Genomic DNA, 18,789 nt, shown 5'->3' with positions numbered 1-18,789 from the left:
ACCCTGTCTGTTGGAGCTCTTCTTCAGGGATAGGGCTGAGGAGAGGGCCCAGGCTGGCTCCCCTCCTTGGAGCCCCAACCCTGCATGGGGTGACAGGTCTAGAGACCTCAGCAAGTGTAATGAAGGCAGTCAGGATGAAGGGCCTCTCAGGTTTCCTGGGAAGGAAGTTTTTCTCTGATGCCACTTGAAAGGAAATGGCCAGGCAGGACCTGTGAGTGTGGAGTCAGCACCATCTGTTGGCACATGTGTATACATATGATTCATGCTCCCGAGTCTGTGTCTGTGTGGGCCCGTGTGAGCAGAGATGTGGCTACCCTCCATGGAGCCACCCCTCCCCATGACAGTAACTGCAGTGGAGGGGGTGACCCTGTGGCAGTTACAGAGGGGCGTGGAGCTCTCCTGCAGCAGCCCCCCCAGCTCAGCCCTGTGCCGTAGGGAGGGAGGTACACTTTTCCTTTGCCTGGACCCACTGCCTCAAAATCCTCTTGCTAGCCTCGCCTCTGCCCTCTGCCATCAGTGCCCACCAGCTGCAGCCTTTTAGAAGCAAAAAGAGGTGCCTCTTGGAGCAGCTGGCGGGGGGCAGAGCTGCCCAGTAGTGGGTAGCATGCCCACCCTGGGTAATCTGCTCAACTCGAGGCCCCAGCTTTTGGAAGCATGCAGGCCAGGGTTAAATATTCGCTCTGTGTCTTTCCATGAGCCTCAGTTTCTCTATCTGTAAAATAGGGTGACAACCCCCTGGGTTATTGGAGATCTTGATGGGGGTCAGGTTTACACAGTAGATGCCCACTCACTGGGATCTGCAATGATCATGAAAATAATCATTATTATTATAAACCTGAGGGTCTGAATCTAAGGAAGAACCCTAAGGTGTGGGTCAACAAGATGGCTAGGAGCATAGTGCCCCCTGAGTCTGCAGAGGGAGGGATGCCCACAGATGGGGCCATGGCATAGGATTGGTGTGGGGCTATGAGGATGCTCTGGTGACGGGGATGGAGTGTGGCTGGGTGGCTGGGGGATGCTCCCAGCCCAGAGCCCTCTGCATCCGCCTGCGCACATGGAGCCCTGTGGGCCTGCAGGGCCCCCTGCAGGGGACAGGGGCAGTGAGCACCTGCCCAGGGGACTGCATCTGTTCGTCCACAGCTGGCGTCTCAACCCAGAGCTCTTGCTGATGCTGACAAGGTGTCAGTCTCCTTCCCTGCTGTGGCTAAGCATGCCCGGGGATATTGCCCTCCTGTCATGGGATATTGGCTCTGGTCGCCTTTGAAGCACCTCTTCTGGAAGCAGGGGCCCAGCTGGCTGTTTCAGGTTGGCTTCCAGGAGCAGATGGAGTCCTCAGATGGAGCCTTGTCCTCTCAAGGCCTAAGGCTGCCCTGCCTGGCCAGGCTGACACGGGGCTGCCATCCTAGTGCTTGTCTGCTTTCTGCTGCCGCAGGGCCTGCAGGAAAACCCCTTTCACCTGGTCCAGGGCCTCATGGTACATTCGGAAGTCCTCCTCCTTTCCCTGCAGGGCATCGCCTAGGGCAGCCTTCAGCATTTCATTCTCCTCCACCTGGATGGCCAGCCTGGACCACACAGAGAGAGGGCTCAGCATGGCTAAGCTGACACGTGTGAGCATGTGTGCATGTTTGCGAAGAGCCCTGGGGCTGCCAGCACAGCTGCTCTTCACACTCAGGGTACTCTCTGACCAGTCGCTTCCTCTCAGGGACCCTCGGGAAGTAATACCATATGGGATTCCTCTCTGGGCCCACTCACAGCTGCTGGGCCTAGTATCTGGTAGTTCCCCAAAATGTTGACTGCCTCAAGGCATGAATACTAATTTATAGAGGTTCCCCTTTCTTCCTTTCCCACCACTGCATTTGACCTTAAAAAGTTTAGGTGAATGAGAAAAGTGGGTTCAGTAACCCACACAGGATAAAGCTTTTCTTGGGACCGTGAGATCTTTAGTCATGGTTAGGTCTCTCTGCCTCCTGATGGCCAGCCACTGAATTGCCGGCTTAGAACCCAGGACCCTGCAGGACCAACCTTCTGGGCAAATAGAAGTCTGGGGGCGGGGGCGGGGGGTAGCGATGTGATCCCTCTGCCTGTCAGAGCACCTCCACCCATGCAACATCATGCTTTGCAGAAGAAGGGGCAGGGAGCACCTGGTGGCCAGCTCCTCCATCTGGGATTCCATGGGCACACTGGAGAGCTGGGCGGAAGATGGGTCCTTCCTCTCACTTTCGCTCGTGTGGTGCCTGGTGTTAGAGGCAGGCAGACCTGTGGGGCAGCAGTGGCCACTTTTTGTGATCAGGCCATGGCTCTGTGTTAGCACTTCCCCCCCAACTGTCCACTTCCTGCTTTTCCACTTTTTGAAACATTATACTTCCTTCAGGGTATAGGCTGCCTCCCTCCAGGCCCTGCTTTGTACTGAGGTGGCTCCTCTTGTTAATGTTTCTATATTTGCATTTTACCAGTTTCTGGAAGTCAGCTGGGCCTGAGGTCTGGCCTGCAGGTTGGGTCTGAGTCTAGCGGTCATCGGACCTGACGCTCTCTTACCATTGGGCCCCTCACCTCCAGCTCTATCCATACATATAGGGGATCCAGGGTGGCTGGGTCCAGGGGACAAAGAGTGCTCAGAAAAAGAAATCAGAGCCCACCTGGTGGGGAACTCCAGTACTATCACAGCATCAGAAAGCCTCTGTGCTGAATAAGACCTCAGGGGCGGCATGTGCAGGGTAAATCACCTGACATCAGGCTTTTACCTCCTGCTGTGTGGCCCCAGGTAAACCGTCAACCGCTCTGAGCTGGTTTCCTCACATGTTTCATGAGGAGAATAGTTCTTGCCTCCAGAGCTCTGTGAGGCCAGTGAATGCAAGTCTGGCCCTCAAGGCCTGTGTGATGGAACCACCTCCTCGGCACTTCATGACTTCCCTATCTCACTTCATATTCCCCTCCCCATGCTCCAGTCTCACTGCCTCCAAGCCTCCAGCCATGTACCCACCTCAGGGCCTTTGCACTTGTTCTTCCCACTGGTATCCATGCCACATCCCCACCCCCTTCTGCTGTCATTGCTCAGATGTCAGCTCATCAGTTAGGGTGACTGCTCCACAGAAATCAGCTGCTCTCCGTACCTCCTGTCCCCCTTCCTCTGCTCTGAGCCACAGCACCTGCCTCTATCTGACCCACCATCCTTTGCTCCTTTGTTTATGGTTCTCTTCCCCACTGGCATGGCACTGCCACAAGGGACCACATTTCACAATCAGGCTTCCTATTGTATAGATGAGGGGGTGTGCTGTGCCCCCAACAGGGGTGGTGCATTTCCCAGGTCACAAGCAGCATGCACAGAAGCCACATGGTCACTTTCTCTCCAGGCAGTTGCTCCTTCCTTGTCCAGGCAGTGCCAAAGTAATTTTTCTTACTGTGGCTTAGCCCTCCCTAGTTGGGAGCTCGGCTGCGTGGCAGGAGGTAAGTCCAAGGTCTGGAGACACTACATCCCTAAGGGACCTGTTCTGAGAACTCAGCAGAGCTAAGCCCTGTAGTCCTTCCCAGCCCGTACTTTCAGCAGCTCCTGGAAGGCCCCTGGAGTCTTGGCTCTGCTGGTGGGATAAGGGCTTTACTCCTCCTCCATGCCCTACTTCTGGCACTTCCTACAGTGTTCTGATCTCACCTGGCCTGGGAGAAAAGATCTAAGTGTCCTTGGCTGGGGCAGGGGTACTGGGGTGTTGAGAGGCAGGGAAGTGGGGACAACAGTCCACGCCAGAACCCGGAGGGGCTGGGATAGAGATATCAGAGAGAGGCAGACCCATCATCTCACACTGAAGATTCTCCCTCCCCAGAAATGGCTTCTGGCTCTGGCATCTCGCACCCCCACTGCCCTACAAGAGGCTGCCACTTGTGGTCCAGAGACTGTACCTTAAGAACCACTGTGTTAGAGCCATAGAACTGAAGTTTTAGTTTAGGACACCTAAACTGCCCTCTGCAGCGGGTGTGGTCATGTGACTAGGATCTGGCCAATGGGATGAAAGCAGAAGTGACTTGTGGAACCTTAGGGTCCTGCCCTTGGAAGCGAAGGGGCTCAGGACAGAGGGCAGAGCCAGTCAGCCCCTCCACCAGGGTGGAGCTCAGCCTGCCTCTGCTGCTGCGTGTGCTCTCCCCCTGGCCCCCCAGACAGAACCAGGAGCCCCAGAGCACCGCCAGCCCATGTGGCCCTGGGCCGGCCCCACCCCAGCCCTACCTGTTTTGCTCCTGGGGGCTGCTCTCTGAGAGGCTGACATCCTGCCTGGCTCCAGGCGCATCTTCTCCAGGTGCTGCTCCAGCACCACGGCGCGGTGCCGCTCTTCCTGCAGCCTCTTCTCTGACTCCAGAAGCTTGCTGTTCCTCTCCTCCACCCTGGTGACGAGAGAACAGGGGCCTCCATACTCCCTGGCACCCACCTGCTCAGACTCTCAGAGAGCTGGACACATCTTACACTGGTGGGCATGGGCTCCGTTCTTCCTTATTTTTATTGCAGTAACATAGATATGTGCATTTAAAAACCATATAGTTCTCTCTAAGCCTTAAAATGAAAAAAAAAAAAAACAATGCAGCCTCTTCCCACCCCTCCTCATTCCCAATTCCTGCTCTCCAGAAGCAACCACTTATACCACTTTTAGCTGTTCCTTTCACTACTGCCATATTTCTACAGATGCTTATGCTGCTATTTTTTAAGGCTTAAATATAATCTTATATCTTATGCAACATGAGATTTTAGTTTTATTTTAGTACTTTCTCCTCACCAAACAGAATCACCTCACCACCTCCCAATGTAGTTATATTACCATTACTGGGGGCTGAATGAATGTTAGGTAGCATATTTGTTTTCTATTGCTGCTGTAACAAATTACCACAGACTTAGCTTAAAACAATGCAGATTTATCACCCCGTGGCTCTGTAAGTCAGGAGTTTAGCAGGTCCTGTTGGTTTCTCTGCTCCTGGTTTTATAAGCCAAAATCAAGGTGTTGGCTGACCTGGGCTCTTACCTGGAGTTTCTAGGAGAGAATCTGCTTCTAGGCTTGTCCACGTTGTTGGAAGGCTTCAGTTCCAGTTGAAGGACTGAAATCCCTGCTTCCTGTTGGTTTGCTGGCTAGGTGACTTTCAGCTTTTGGAAACTACTGGGCCCTCTCCATCTGCAAAGCCAGCTGGGTACCCTTTTCATGCTGTCTCTGACTTTTTCTGTAGCACCTCTCTGACTGACCCCAGATGGAGAAATTTCTCTGCTTTTAAGGGTTCAAGTGATTAGATTGGATAATCCGGGATAATCTTCCTGTTTCAGGGTCCATGATGATTATTACATCTGCAAAGTCTCTTTTGCCATATAACATAAAGTATTCACAGGCACAAGAGTGGGGGTGAAGGACACAGGGAACAAAATCCTGTCTATCACAGGGGGTTACATTAGGACACTCAAGAGGCAGTATAATCATGATTACTATTTTTTTTTTGGCCATGTCACACAGCATGTGGGATCTTAGTTCCCCAGCCACAGATTGAACCGGGGCCCTCTGCAGTGGAAGCGCTCCAAGTCCCGACCACTAGACTACCAAAGAATTCTGGACATTTTCTTTCTTATTTGCTTCTTTTGCTTAGAGTTAGTGATTGCTTTCTGTTCGTTATTGTGATTACTTATTATTTTCTAGATACTTGTCATTAATTTATGGGCCTTCAAGTCCTTGTTATTTGGTTATTTCACTGAAGGATCTGATCATTTTCTCACTGAATTTGAGGCTGTGGTCCTTCTTATGGTGAGTTATGGCATTTCAGACTTCTGTGATACCAAAGGTTCAGCTAGAAGGCCAGGACTCTTTGAGGTTTCACCCAAGCAAAGGATCACATATACACATAGACCCATGCAAATCAGAGTGGGAGCCTGGAAGTGTAAGAACAGTGTTGGAGGAAGCATTCTTCCCACCTTCCTAGCATTCTTCTTCCCTTCCTTCAAGAAGGAGCAGAATGGTAACAATTTTGAACAGAATACAACTGCCAACACAGAACTGTATGCCAACACAGTATACAGCTACTAACACAACCTGTTAGTGTTGCCTTAGTTCTTTGAAACTAACAATGTTAGTTTCAATGTTCCTTGTTATTTTGAATGTTCCTTGAAACTGTATTTGCTAAAGCAAATGACTAAAACAACCTAAAGGTGCATTAACAGGGGAAAGACCAAAGGTAACATATTCACACTGTGGGATGTGGTGACCAAAGGTAACATATTCACACCGTGGGATGTGGTAGAATATGATGGAGCTGTGCTGCTCAACACAGTGGCTGCAGCCTCGTGTCCACATATAGCCATTCAAATAAAAAGTCATGAAAATAAAATGTAAAATTCAGTTCCCAGAAGGTCTGGGTATCAGCTGAGAGTCATACGCGTGTGACTCTGAGAGTGTCTCTTGACTGTCGTACCCTAGGTCTCCCACCCTCACCCCGGCCCTGCATGGAGAGGTCCTGGAAGATGGGGCACCACATGGAGAGAGAGGCGACGTACAGGAGAGAGGAGGCGCCCCTACCGAGCTAGCTGAACGGAGCATGTGAGTGATCCCGCTGGCATCATGTGAAGCAGAATTACCTAGGCTGCCCACAGAACGGTAAGAAAGAATAAATCATGTCTGAGGCCACTAGGTCTGGGATGGTTTGTTAGGCAGCAATAGATAACCAAGTCACCTTGCTTCATGCCTACACTGCCCTAGACTCAGGTGCAGCTCAAAGAAAATGGGAAAGAAAGCCGTAAGTGAGTATGTTTCTTCCATTGGATAGACTGGAGGCTTGTGCTAGCCATTACATTTCAATGACAGAGAAAGAATTAATGTTACTTTTTCTCATTTGCTTGAGCATGTATGAAATTCATACCCTCTCTGTGTACATACTACTTAAAAGAAAACAAAGCTGATTACCCCTCACTGCCTAGGCAGTTGCCATCCCAGCACCTCAGCTCCTTTGGTGACTTATTCCATCTTTTCCTTTGGCAATTTGCCCCTCCTCCGTTTAATTATTTTTTTTTTTTCTGGCTGCAGTGTGTGGCATGCAGGATCTTAGTTCCCTCACCAGGGATCAAACCCATGCCCCCTGCAGTGGAAACATGGAGCTTTAACCACTGGGCCACGAGGGAAGTCCCAGCCTTCCTCCATTATGTGAGCACCTGGAGGTCCTTCCAGTAAGGGTGTCTGGCCTTTGTCTAGGGTTGACCTGTGAGCCACCCAGGCCAGCTAGACCTTCTCTCCCAGGACCCACTGGCACAAGAACTGAAATCCCCTGGGCCAACATCATTCTCGTGGCCCAGGAGAGACTACTCCAGGGTTCCTGCTACCAATATCCCTGGACCTTCTCGGGCTCCTCTTCTGCCCTGCACCTTGGAGACGGCCAGCACTTTCCCACACTCTCCTTTCCCTTGACTTAGACAGAATTGGTTTCTATTGTCACCAAAGAGCCCTAACTGACATGTGACATGGCCTGTTCAGGGAGATATTCAGCAGTATCCTTTATATTTTTCAGTGTGGAAGTCACGTGGTTGGGCCGTGTGTTGGCCTGGGCAGCCACAGTTCTTGCCAAAAGTATCACTTGAGCGAGGAACGCTGGTTTATCTGAATAGAAATCTGTCAACAACCCCTTAGAGGAAACCAAACCCCCGGTCCGCTACCTCAGGCCACACGCTTCCCTCTCCCAACCAGGAAAGCCTCAGCTCCCCTCTCTCAGTGACCCTTTTCCTCTTTGTTATTTCAGGCCTGAGTCTCGCCTGGAACTTCTTCCCACCGGAGCCTGCAGAGACACGGAGAACAGTGCCGTGCTCATCCTACATCTTTCTTACTGGTGAGTTGACTTGACTGATTACCAACTTCAGAGAGTCCCTTCCTTGAGACTCCCACCTCATGGCCACATGTGTCCAGCAGTCCTACTGGGGGCACAGGACAGGGCAGAACACAAGTGTGATGATGGGGCCCCGAGACTGAGGGGCACTCAGGGGGCACATGAGATGAGGCTGGGAAGGCCCGGGACCAACACTGTGGGAACCAAGCTCACCAATGAGGTGGACCCAGGCACGGACACGGCCTGGCCTCTGTCCAAGAGGGATGCCCCTGGGTCAGGCTGCCCACCACCAGCCCGCCTGGGCCAACGAAGGTGTGTCCCTGGCTCCAGGCATTACCGTTTCTGCAAGACGGTAACAAACTCCGTGAGCCGGTCGCGCTCCACCTCGGCAGCCTGCCAGAGGGCCTTGAACTCCGTCACCTGTGTCTGCCAGCCTTTTTGTTCAGGGGAGTCCAAGAACCTGGGGACCAGGGTAGGGGCAGAGATCAGTTAAGGGTTACCTGAAGAGATGCTTATCCCTGTGAGGGTGGGAGGGACTAGAAGGACATTCATGGGTCCTCAAAGGGAACCAGAGAGAAGGAAGACAGTCCAGTCCCTTCTGGCCTCTTCCGCTGGCTTCTTCTCAGGCCTCCATTCCTGGTTCTGCTGAAGTCTCTCGACCTCACTTAGCTGGCTCCAAAGCTAGACCCCACCAAGACTAGAGTTTCATCAGCACCTCTGTCCACCCAGTCCCTGTAGGGGCCTGGAATCAGTCTGGTTGCCTTGGAAGCTGACTCTTGGGGACCTGGTGGTACCCTGGGAATCCATGTGGTATGGGACCTGGCCGCCCTTCTCAGTGCCAGCTGGACCCAGCTCCTGTCTCCCTGTCAGCCTGTCCTGGCCCTCCTGTATCTCCTGGCACGACCCTCAGCTTAGTCCTCTTTCCTGGGCCCTGGACTCCTGCTTTGTAAATTAGTCAGTTTTCTCCAGCCCTCATCCAGCCCATCTCTGGTTCCCTCTTACCGCTGGACCTTACCTGCTGGCTGGGGTTGGGACCAAAAGGGAGCTCTGCACCCCCCCACCCCCAGAGCACTTGTACAGTGCCAAGCTGCTCTCTCCTTTGCCCTCACACTTCCTAGGGAGACCCTGGTGAGGCTGACTTGCTCTTCCAGAACCACAGGACATGAGGAGGGCTGGGCTGAGGCCGGGAGCCCAGAAGCTGACTGGCTCCCCTCTCTGGGCCCCAGTCCTCCCGATGAAGAGGGGTTGGTTGAGGTGGGCTCTGAGGACTGCAGGCTCCTCACCGTTCTGGTTCCTAAGTATACTCTAAGGCTTTGCCGCTCAGTGTGGTCTCTGAATCAGCGAGCTTGCTGGAAATGCAGGATCTCATTTCCTGCAGGATCCTACCTGTGGAGTCAGAACCTGCTCTAACCTGGCAGATCCTCAGCTGATTCGTGTGCAGTGAGTTAGGAAAACCTACTCTAGTCACCTCTGTGATCTCACATGCTGGGGGAAGGCGTTACCCCCTCTCTCCACCTGCCTCCCAGGCACTGCATCTGAGCCAGCACGCTAGCCCTGACAGACACGCTCTCTGGGGTCACTCCTACTCGCTGAACATCTGTCCTGTCCCTGATGGGAGGGAACTGTGAGCTCCGTGAGGGCAGGGCTCACATGTGGTTGGCTTCAGTAAATATGTGTCTTGTGGAAGACACAAGCTTAAGAACCAGCAGTCTGGCCAGCCCGGGGCACATTGGCTGCGGCAGCCCTTGGGGTGCAGAGGTCATGGCCACATAACCCTGAAAGGGACCTCGGGGTCATCTTGTCTACCCTCTGCTCTCACTACTGTGATGACTGCCTCAGAGCCTCTGTCCTCCCTGTGCTGTGAGGAGGGTGTGACTTGGGCCCTGGAGGCTCTGAGTCAGACCCCTCTCCCCCGTGCCCTTGTGGCCCTAGGCTGCTGGAGGGGGCATCTGCAGGGCTGGCTTCAGCCCACGGTGCCTGTGCTGCCAGATGTCAGGCCAGAAGCACCACCCCCAGACACTTCCTGGGGGACAGCCCCCAGGATTTGCCGAGAGCCACACAGCAAGGTGAACGTGAGACAGAGGCCCTTGAGAGGCCTCAACCAGAACCTGAGCTGACCTGCCCAAGGAGTGGGGGCAGGAGCTGACAGCGTGAGCACGGCTCCAGTGGACGGGACACAGGACACAGTGAGGCAGGACAACGCAGCCCTTTGTCCGTGAGCTGGCAGGAAGGACAAAGGGCCCATTGGAGTGCCACGGCTTGATTCTATCAACAAAGAGCGGGCCAGAGAGCTGAGGGGATATCAGTGGCTTAAAGTGGGAACTGTGTGACGTGAAATTCTCCCCCCTAGAGACAGACTCTCAATGGGCAAGAGGAGGCAAGGGAAGCTTCTGGGCCCTAGGCCCTGGAAGGTTCCTGGTGCAAACTCTGGTAGCAGAAGGAACACTAGGCCAGGACTCCTATTGTGAAGCCACTTGCCCTTTCAACCTTAGATAAGGCCCTGGACCTCCCTGACCCTCCATGTCCCTATGGAACCTGGGAAGAGTCCCCAGACTTGGCCTGGCCTCAGTTTCCCATCCTTGTAATGGGATGGTAACACTGGCTGAGTGATCAAGGATGGGAAGTCCTGTGAAGGCATGGTGCTGAGAGGGCTGGGTTCCTACCTGGGTGAGGCCCCATGAGGGCTGGGCAGGGAAGGCCATGTGAGAGAAGACTCCACCAGTGTGTGGCCCAGGCTGGTCACGGAGCTGTGCAAAGACAGAATGGGCTCATCACCACGGGCAGGCAGGCTGGGCCCGGCTGTGAGGGGAGCAGGGGCCAGCAGGGACCTGGGAGTGGAGGAGGGGGCAGTGCTGGCCCTTACAGCCTCCCTGTGGATTTGCCGCCCTCCTTTCCAGAACTCTAGCTCGCTTAAAACCAAGACAGAACCAGTGGACAGCAGAGCCTCGAAGGGTCCAACACGGGTCTGTTTGAGAATCCTAGAAGCAGGTGAGAATTGAGACCAGCTGGGAACCAATTTTACAGACAGCTGCAGCCAAATGCTCTTGAAGTAATGATATCTGGAATTCACTGGCCCCTTCATACAGACGCAAGGCTGACGGAAGGGGAGGCCCACGTATCAGAAAGACAATACCACAGACATCATAAAATTGCATCCGTGGCTTCCTGCCCTTTCTTCTGAATAATGAAGATGCACTTTCCAACCCACCCCCCACCCCATTTTTTCTTACCGAGAAGATCCAAGCCTGCCAGCATGATCGCCCGCTGAGGCTGGGGGCTTGGTCAGGCCAGGGTCCTCGGGGAGCTTGGTGGAGGCCCGGCTGACCTCGGGCCCACTGGAGCCCTCGTCTGCTCCTTTATTCCGAAGATACTGCAGGGAATAGACGTAGGTTCCATCATCAGGGCCTTGGCTCAGAGGCCTGGAGAAGGCAGGAGGGGGCCTTGGCTTGATTTCGGGGCTTTCAGGGGATATGAAAGAGGCTTCTTTTCAGGAGTGCAAAGCGAGGCCTGTTGGGTGAAGCCACTGCTTGCATGATAATAACAGCTCATAATGCCTCTCTTCAGAAAGGGAGCTTCGTAGCCAGAGGAGGGTGACCGGGCCAGGAAGCTGTTCCGCATTCAGGTCCCAAGGGGAAGTGAGGGGGCAGGTCCACCTCTCTGGGTAGCCCCACCCACATGGGGGTGAACACCAGGTGTGACTTCAGGCCTTTTTCAGCTGGAGATACGAAGACCTTCCCAACACCTGAAGCCAAGAGCAAGGCTGGCAGCCTGGCCCGGAGGCTGGGCTACTCAGGCCCCCACCTTCCCCCATCCCTCCTTCTTCCAGATGGTTGGTGGCACCAATGGAAGGAGGAACGTTCAAGAACCCCCAACGGGAGGTCTGGCCACCATCAACAGCGGGACAGTTGGTGTGAGCCCCGAACAGCTTGGCACATCCCCTAAGCCCCGGCCACTCTGAGGAAACTCGCCGTGTGTGCCCATTTGTCTGGTGGGTAGTGCTTGTCCCCTAACTGCTCGGTGTGACCTCTGAGGTGAAGGTCAGTCCTCTTTTCTGTGCCTGGAGCCAGGACAGCAGTGAGGTGGAGATACTGTGACCTCCAGGCCTCTGCTAAGGCAAAACTTCCTCAGGAGCTCACGTGTTAGACAGGCATTTACTGAGCAACTACTGTGTGCCTTGGCCAGGCACTGAGGCACCACGGTTGGTGCCCCCTCAAGGAGAATTTGGGAGAGAAAACCGGAAAATGATCACACTGTGTGACAAAAGTTTGGCTTGGGGATGCACAGGAGTTAGGAGAGTACCCAGGAGGGGCTTGTAATACAGACTGGGAGCCCCGGAGCTTCCTGGAGGAACTCTGGACTAGGAAGATGTCAAAGCTGAGGGGGAAGGTGGGGAAGGCATGTGCTTTGGGTATGTGCACAGGCCCAGAGTGGGGAGAAAGCAGGGCCATGAGGGAGCTCAGTGGCATCCACGTGGTCAGAGTGGTGGACGGCGGGCAGTGAAGAGAAGATGCAGGAGGGGTGGCAGCAGGAGCCAGTCATCTGGTGCCCTGCAGACTGGACAAAGGAGTGTGCTTCCCTTCTGCCACCCCACTGCCTGGAATGTGGATAAAAGTGCTGGCACTGTGGCCACCACCTTGGGTCATGAGGATGAAGGCCACAGCTGGGGAGGGAGAGGGTAAGCTTGCAGGAGCCTGGACCCTTGAGGGCCAGGTGAGCCACAGACAGGTTTTACAAGCAGCAGGGAGACAATCAGATCTGTACTTCAGAGAGGAAAGGTGTGTGCAGCATGGGCCGGGGAGCCAGATGGAAGCAGGGAGCCGAAGCGGGGCCAGGTAGGAGATGGTGCAGCCCGAGGGAGCACAGGTGGAGGGAAGAGGAAGTGGCTGAGGCTTCTCTGAGTGATGGGTGGACCTGCCCCGACTTGGGAGCCAGCAGGCTGAGCCAGCACCCCGCTCACCTGCACACTGAGCTGCCCGATCTCCAGCTCCAGCTGCCGCACCTTGGCCTCACGCTCGGCCACCATGGCCCGCAATTGGGCCACCAGGCTGCTGCTCTGCTGAGCCTCGCTGTTGAGCTGCTGGTCTAGGCGGTGCTGAGACACTCGCGTCTTCTCCTCCTGCAGACTCAGGCTGCTCAGAATCTCCTGGAGCTGCTTCAGCTGGTCCTGTGGGGCCGGGTGGGAGGGTGGGCAAGGGGAGCCACAACTCTCGATAGAGAAGGACAAGAGAAGACCAGCAACCCACCCCTTCCTTTCTCCTCGGGAACCTAACAGTGGGACGCTGGTGTTCCCTTGAGAAGGAAGAATACTTTGCCTGCCCTCAGCGGGCATTCAAACAAGTTTTCCTGTCCTCAGCTTCCTTCTCCTTGAGATCAGGTTAAGAAGGACATCCAAGGGGCTTCCGGGAGCCCCATCCAAGGAGATTTTGTGATCAGATATGTCTGGTTTGAATTCAGTTGTGTGGCCTTGGATGACTTACCTAGCTGTGAAATTGGATTATGTGTTCTTAAGGGTTATCTTCCCTGGAAGAGGAAGTGGCAACCCATTCCAATACTCTTGCCTGGGAAATCCCATGGACAAAGCAGCCTGGCAGGTGACTCACCATCATAAACCACACCCCAAGACCCCAGAAGGGTGTGCTGTTGCTACCACACAGACAGGGATATCCACTGGCCCCCCTCAGTCATCCTTTCCATTCCTCCACGAAAAATAACCCAGGGTGTAACCACATCTGGCCGGCTCCCCCATCCTCTTCTTCTTCCTTTGGGGTCCACAGGCTCAGTGGCTCATGGCTGGCATCAGCCTCTCACAGCAGGTCCGCTGCTGGCCCTCCGGCAGCCTCTATGCTGCTCCCATGCCCAGCGCCAGGCTTTGGGGCTGGGCCCAGCAGAGCAACGAGCTCCCGGGTTATGTGGGTGGCATGTTGGGGCACATGAGGACTCTGGGGGCTGGGACTGGGTCACAGGTCTCTGGTTGGGGTGGGGGCCCCAGAGGTGACTGTACCATGAGGGCGTCGATCAGCTCATCGTCATGCCGGCCCTTCTCCACAAGGGTCCCCATCTGACTCCTGAGGGTCTTCACTTCGCTCGACAGCACCTTGTTCCGGGACCTCATGCCCTCAAACTTCTTTTTCAGCTCTTCGAGCTCTCTCTGGAGGGCATCCCGCTCTGCCGCAAGTTTCTGTAATCAGAGGGGGCAGTCACAGGCTGCAGGGCTGAGTGGGACCCTGGGTCACGGCTGAGCCTTCACTGCCACTCACTGATGAGGCCAGAGCAGAGAGGGTTTGGGACCCCATGGACTGCAACCCACTAGGCTCCTCTGTCCATGACATTCTCCAGGCAAGAATGCTAGAGTGGGTTGCCATCTCCTCCTTCAGAGGATCTTCCTGACCCAGGGATCGAACCCACATCTCTGGCATCTCCTGTATTGGCAGGCGTGTTCTTTCCCACTGAGTCACTTGGAAAGCCCCAGTGTGTCTTCTGAGGACCCTCAATCCCTGCCTGGGTGGCAAAAAGAGAAAAGCTATGCTTCAGTGGACAACACTAAGCCTAACGTTCAAACTGAAGTGTCTCACCCCATCAAGAGCTAGTTTCAGGCCCAGCATCTCCACAACAGCCATAGTGGGGCCACTCTGATATTCATGAAGTGGGCTTGGGGTGAGGAACCAGTCAGGCCACTCAGGGTGGACCAGCAGGGCGTGAGGAACATGCCAAGAGGTGACCCCGAACCTCAGAGCCTCTGAGTCTTCACAGATGTGGTCATGGTCTCCCAGCTCCACGTGCCCCTGACCTCCTGCCGGGCACACGTACCTCCCATCCTTCCTGTTTTTCCCTCTCCAGGTTGCGGATCCGCAGAAGATTTTTCTCCTGGGCCGACAGCTTCCTTGGGTCAGGATAGACAGACAGCTCACTGGCTGTTTCTTCGCACTGGCTCCGGGTCTGTCCCAGCTGTTTCTCAAGCTCTCGAACCTGAAGGTGGTTCCACAACAGGTCTGCAGTCAGACTCGACCCCTCAGAGGGGCCGCCCTGTGACGCGATGGATGCATGACCCCCCCAGACAGACGACACGGCAGTTCCAGATGGGTGTGGAGGCCCCTAGGAGAGGGACTGTGGGGGGGGGGGAGGGTTGGAAGGGGTGTGTGGCAGCATCCTGAGCAGAGCAAGGGAAGACACCAGAGAGGCTTTTCTTGGCAAACAGAAACTTCAAAGTAAATGAGAAAAATCACCCTATCTCTGAGGCCGAGAAGCAGATGTGGAGCCCTGGGAACCTGGGAGGGAAAGGACAGCAGGTCTCAGGACCAGAAATAGCTAACAGACAGGCCACCTGAGCCTGGGGACACTCCTCAGGAGGCCACGGGTTCCTGCAGGAGATGCTGCGAGGGAGGGCAGGGTGTGGAAGCTGGGAGACCAGCTCAGAGCCTCGCTGGCTGTGACTCTGCACAGATTACTTCTCTGAATCTCAGGTCCCTCATCTGTTAAGGGTAGGGGGTCTATGAGTACACCCTGTATAATGTTATGAGAATTCAGTATCCCAACTTGTCTGAGCCTGGGAATCCACAAGACGTTTCTTGGGGTGACAAATCTTGGGGCCCACTCCAGGGGAAGAACCCTGGGATTTGCATTTTAAACAGGTGCTATAGATGATTTTTAGTTTAGGCAGCTTTGAGAAACCCCAAAATGGCCTGGGGGAAGCCCTCAGCACAGGGCAGGTGGAAGTCATCCTACAGAACAATGGCTTTATCACTTGGAGCTTAATGTGGATAACCCCTAGGGCCCTTCTAACCCTGATTTCTGTGTCAACACAACATAAATGGTGTGACCCTGAAAGTGTTAGTCACTCAGTCGTGTCCGACCCTTTGCCACCGTGTCAACTGTAGCCCACTAGGCTCCTGTGTCCATGGCCAGGAGAAAAATTCACTGGGATCCCTGGTAAAGGGCTGCAGGATCAGCGCCCTCGTGTGGCACTGTGTGGTAATTCCATTTAAGCGCTAAAGAACACTTGCTTTTTTTTTTTTTTAAGAACACTTGCTTTTAACCATATATTTACACAGCTTTACAGCACTAACAATAATAACTAAAGTGCTGAGTGCTTATTATGGCCAGGCACTGTGCTGGGTGCTTCCCAAACATTATTTTGTCTAACCCATAACAATCCTACAAAGAAGGTATTATTATCTTCATTTTAAAGGTGCGGAGACTGAGACACAGAGATGAAGAGTTTTGTTCAAAGACACCAACATGTAGACTAATGACTGGGGCCAGACTCAAACTCAGGTCTCTGGAAGCTCAAGGCCACCCACTGGTTGTTAATTACAGTTTTTTGGAGACCTCTTCATTTGGCTTCAAGGATCCCACAGGAGACCCTGAGGGTAAAAGCCACTGGAGAAGCTGGGGTGAAGCTGAACCTGCACGTGGCAAATAGTGGAAGTGGCCCACCTAACTGCGCGTCTGTTAGTTGCTTGGCCCAGCTATCCTCAGACAGCGTTTCCTCCATGCCAGGCACTGCGGTAAGCAATTTACACATGTGCACGCAATCAGTCCCCCCACAACCTGAAGGGTAGATGCTGTCATTATCCACAGTACAAAGAGGAGGAAACTGAGACACACAGATGAAGCAGCTTGTCTGAGGCCACACAGTTGGTGGGTGGAGAGCTGATATTTGCTGTTTTAAAATATATATATATTTATGTATTTGGCCGCACCAGGTCTCAGTTGGGGCACATGTTAGTTGTGGGATGTGGGATCCAGTTCCCCGATCAAGGATCGAACCCAGGGCCCCTGCATTGGGAGCATGGAGTCTTAGCCACTGGACCACCAGGGAAGTCCCAGAGAGCTAAGATTTGAATCCAAGCAGTCTGGCTGCGGAGCCCCTACTCCCAGCCTCTTTGTTGCTGCTCAGTCACTCAGTCGTGTCCGATTCTTTGCAACCCCATGGACTGCAGTATGCCAGGCTTCTCTGTCTTTCACCATCTCCCAGAAATGCTCCAAAATATTTAGAACATAAAAAGGGAGACAAGCTAATTTTTTTTTTGGTGGAGGGTGGGGTGGGTAATTGAAACTTTCAAAAGCCTGCAAGCATTTGGACAAAACTGGAAAAAGCCTACAATAGTCATGCAAATTTACATGAACTAGGGGGAAAAAAATCTGCCTGGAGTGAAATAAATCAAAGGCTCTGGCATTTGTTGAGCGCCAGTGCCTGGCATGTAGTGTTCCATAAATGCTTGTTCATTAAACAACGAATGAAAATCAGGCTGCTTGGGGAGAATGTTAAACAGCAGCCCTGTGAGTGCGCTCCGCAGCACCTAAAGGCCTTTTTTGGGTTCTGTGTCTCTTAATGTGGGTCACCATGGGTCTTTCTAGGGCATCTCAAGCCTTACGTTCAGGGCCGGGAGGAGTCTGATGACTCACTCACCTTGCTCTGCAGGACGAGGATCTGTTGAGCCCGACCCCTCCAGGTCCCAGGCGAGGACAGGAGCTGCTGGATGTTCACATCTTCCCCAACCTCACTAGTCAAAACCTGAAAAAGGTGGGGCCTTCAGTATGACCCAAAGCACAGTATGTGCAGAAACAGTGCTGCGTGCCTGGCATTCCCAGAAGACCCGGCCTCCACCTGCACAACCACCCCCGTCTCCCCCCTCCCCACCTCAAAGGCCAGTTGACCACGCTATAGAGCAGCTCTCCCTGGGAAAGCAGTAAACCCACCTTCCCCAGCACTTCCCAGTGATGCTCAGAGCAGACAAGGAACTGGTGACAGTGCCCAGGCGGGGCCGCCTGCTCCTGACATATTCTGGGATGAGTGAATCACAAAGTTGACCAAGACCTGCTTCCTAAATCTGTTCACCTGTCACCCTGAACTGAGATTGTTTTGGAGGTTACAGGGACGGCCTCACCACAGGGCCTTGCCCTATGTGCAGAGCCACAGACAAGGGGCCATGTCTGAGTGCAGCAAGGCAGGGGCCTACCAAATGTCACTTGGGGATATTTGCTTCCAGAAGGGCCCAGATTTGTGGTTGTTACAGGGAGATGTTCAGGCTCGACCTCAAGGCTTTGAGGTAGAAAGAGTACACCCCAGCTTGTGCCCTGGGCCCCTCTGTAGCCTGTCACGGAAACTGATCTAGCGTACCAAGTCTCTGGTGCTTGTTTCCACAATAGAGCTCTGTTTTGGAAATCTTGGCTGGTCTGAGTGGTTCCAGCAGGGAAGACAAATGCCAGAGAATTCACTATGTAAATAAAAATAAATAATGAACCAGCTGGGCCTGCCTCCCAAGTCTGAGCATTTTCCTTTGAAAGGGGCCTTTAATCCACAAACAACCTTTCCGTTTTCTAATATTAGAGACAGCAGAGGACAGGAGGTGGATCTTGGTAGGCTTCCAAGTCCAAGGTGGCTTATTAAGGAGACACTCAGGGTCTGTTGGGGGACACATAGCACAGGGAAGGTTTAAGGGACTTTCTAGGGTGGACAGCACTGTCTTCCGTCCAGGGTTGGGTGGCACCACAAGGGCCTCTGTGCAGGGACCTGCAGGCAGCTAGCAATCCCCCTTACCAGATGGGTCTGTTTCAAGAGCTGGTGGAAGGAAGTTACTGGATCTGGAGCCTGACCCAGAACAAGCAACATGATGCTCACGGGACCAAGCTCCTGAACGGAAGGCATTGTCCAGCCGTGCCCTTCCCAGCCCTAGTCCCAGCCATACAAGAGGACCTGAACTTTGACCCGGAAGTACCTTCTGGGCCATTCGGAGCTCCTGCTTCACAGCCTGGATCTGGTTGCGGAGGTCACTCATCTTCAAGTTTGTGGCCGCCAGCCTGTCCTGCAAGACTTTCACCTCTGGGTTCTCCGGCTGGTTGGGAAAGACAGGAGGGAGAGAGGTCACTTGAAGCCTAAATAGTAATAATACTCACAGCCCCCGTTTCTCCAGGTGTGTGCAGGTACCATGCTAAGGCTCAACAAGAGGAACCCATCTCATCATCATA

The 18,789-nt window shown here is 53.8% G+C and overlaps 1 protein-coding gene and 1 long non-coding RNA gene across 3 annotated transcripts in view; one reads left to right on the top strand and one right to left on the bottom strand.

Moving 5' to 3' along the window:
- The window catches only part of LOC128048294 (uncharacterized), a 22,843-nt gene extending 4,054 nt beyond the window's left edge, over positions 1-18,789 (top strand). The window contains exons 2-7 of one of the 2 annotated variants that reach the window (XR_008199385.1): positions 6,429-6,548; positions 7,738-7,824; positions 11,648-11,809; positions 14,659-14,808; positions 16,007-16,325; positions 18,735-18,789. This is a non-coding gene — a long non-coding RNA (uncharacterized LOC128048294). Of the gene's footprint in view, positions 1-6,428; positions 6,549-7,737; positions 7,825-11,647; positions 11,810-14,658; positions 14,809-16,006; positions 16,326-17,242; positions 17,595-18,734 lie in introns of those variants that run through there. The other variant, XR_008199384.1, reaches the window with a different exon arrangement.
- Positions 1,403-18,789, bottom strand: part of CCDC13 (coiled-coil domain containing 13) — a 33,811-nt gene continuing 16,424 nt past the window's right edge. The window contains exons 6-16 of the mRNA XM_052640583.1: positions 18,540-18,656; positions 17,231-17,335; positions 14,629-14,787; positions 13,823-13,999; positions 12,779-12,985; positions 11,052-11,191; positions 10,485-10,568; positions 8,159-8,281; positions 4,214-4,368; positions 2,142-2,256; positions 1,403-1,562 (exon numbers count right to left, since the gene is read on the bottom strand). Of these exons, the coding sequence (XP_052496543.1) occupies positions 1,403-1,562; positions 2,142-2,256; positions 4,214-4,368; positions 8,159-8,281; positions 10,485-10,568; positions 11,052-11,191; positions 12,779-12,985; positions 13,823-13,999; positions 14,629-14,787; positions 17,231-17,335; positions 18,540-18,656 (1,542 nt within the window). The remainder of the gene's footprint in view (positions 1,563-2,141; positions 2,257-4,213; positions 4,369-8,158; positions 8,282-10,484; positions 10,569-11,051; positions 11,192-12,778; positions 12,986-13,822; positions 14,000-14,628; positions 14,788-17,230; positions 17,336-18,539; positions 18,657-18,789) is intronic.

This window comes from Budorcas taxicolor, chromosome 1 (assembly GCF_023091745.1).
Source record: "Budorcas taxicolor isolate Tak-1 chromosome 1, Takin1.1, whole genome shotgun sequence".
NCBI classification, from domain to species: Eukaryota; Metazoa; Chordata; class Mammalia; order Artiodactyla; family Bovidae; genus Budorcas; species Budorcas taxicolor.
The sequence above is the reverse complement of the archived record's forward strand: the minus strand, read 5'-3'. Positions and strand labels throughout refer to the sequence as shown.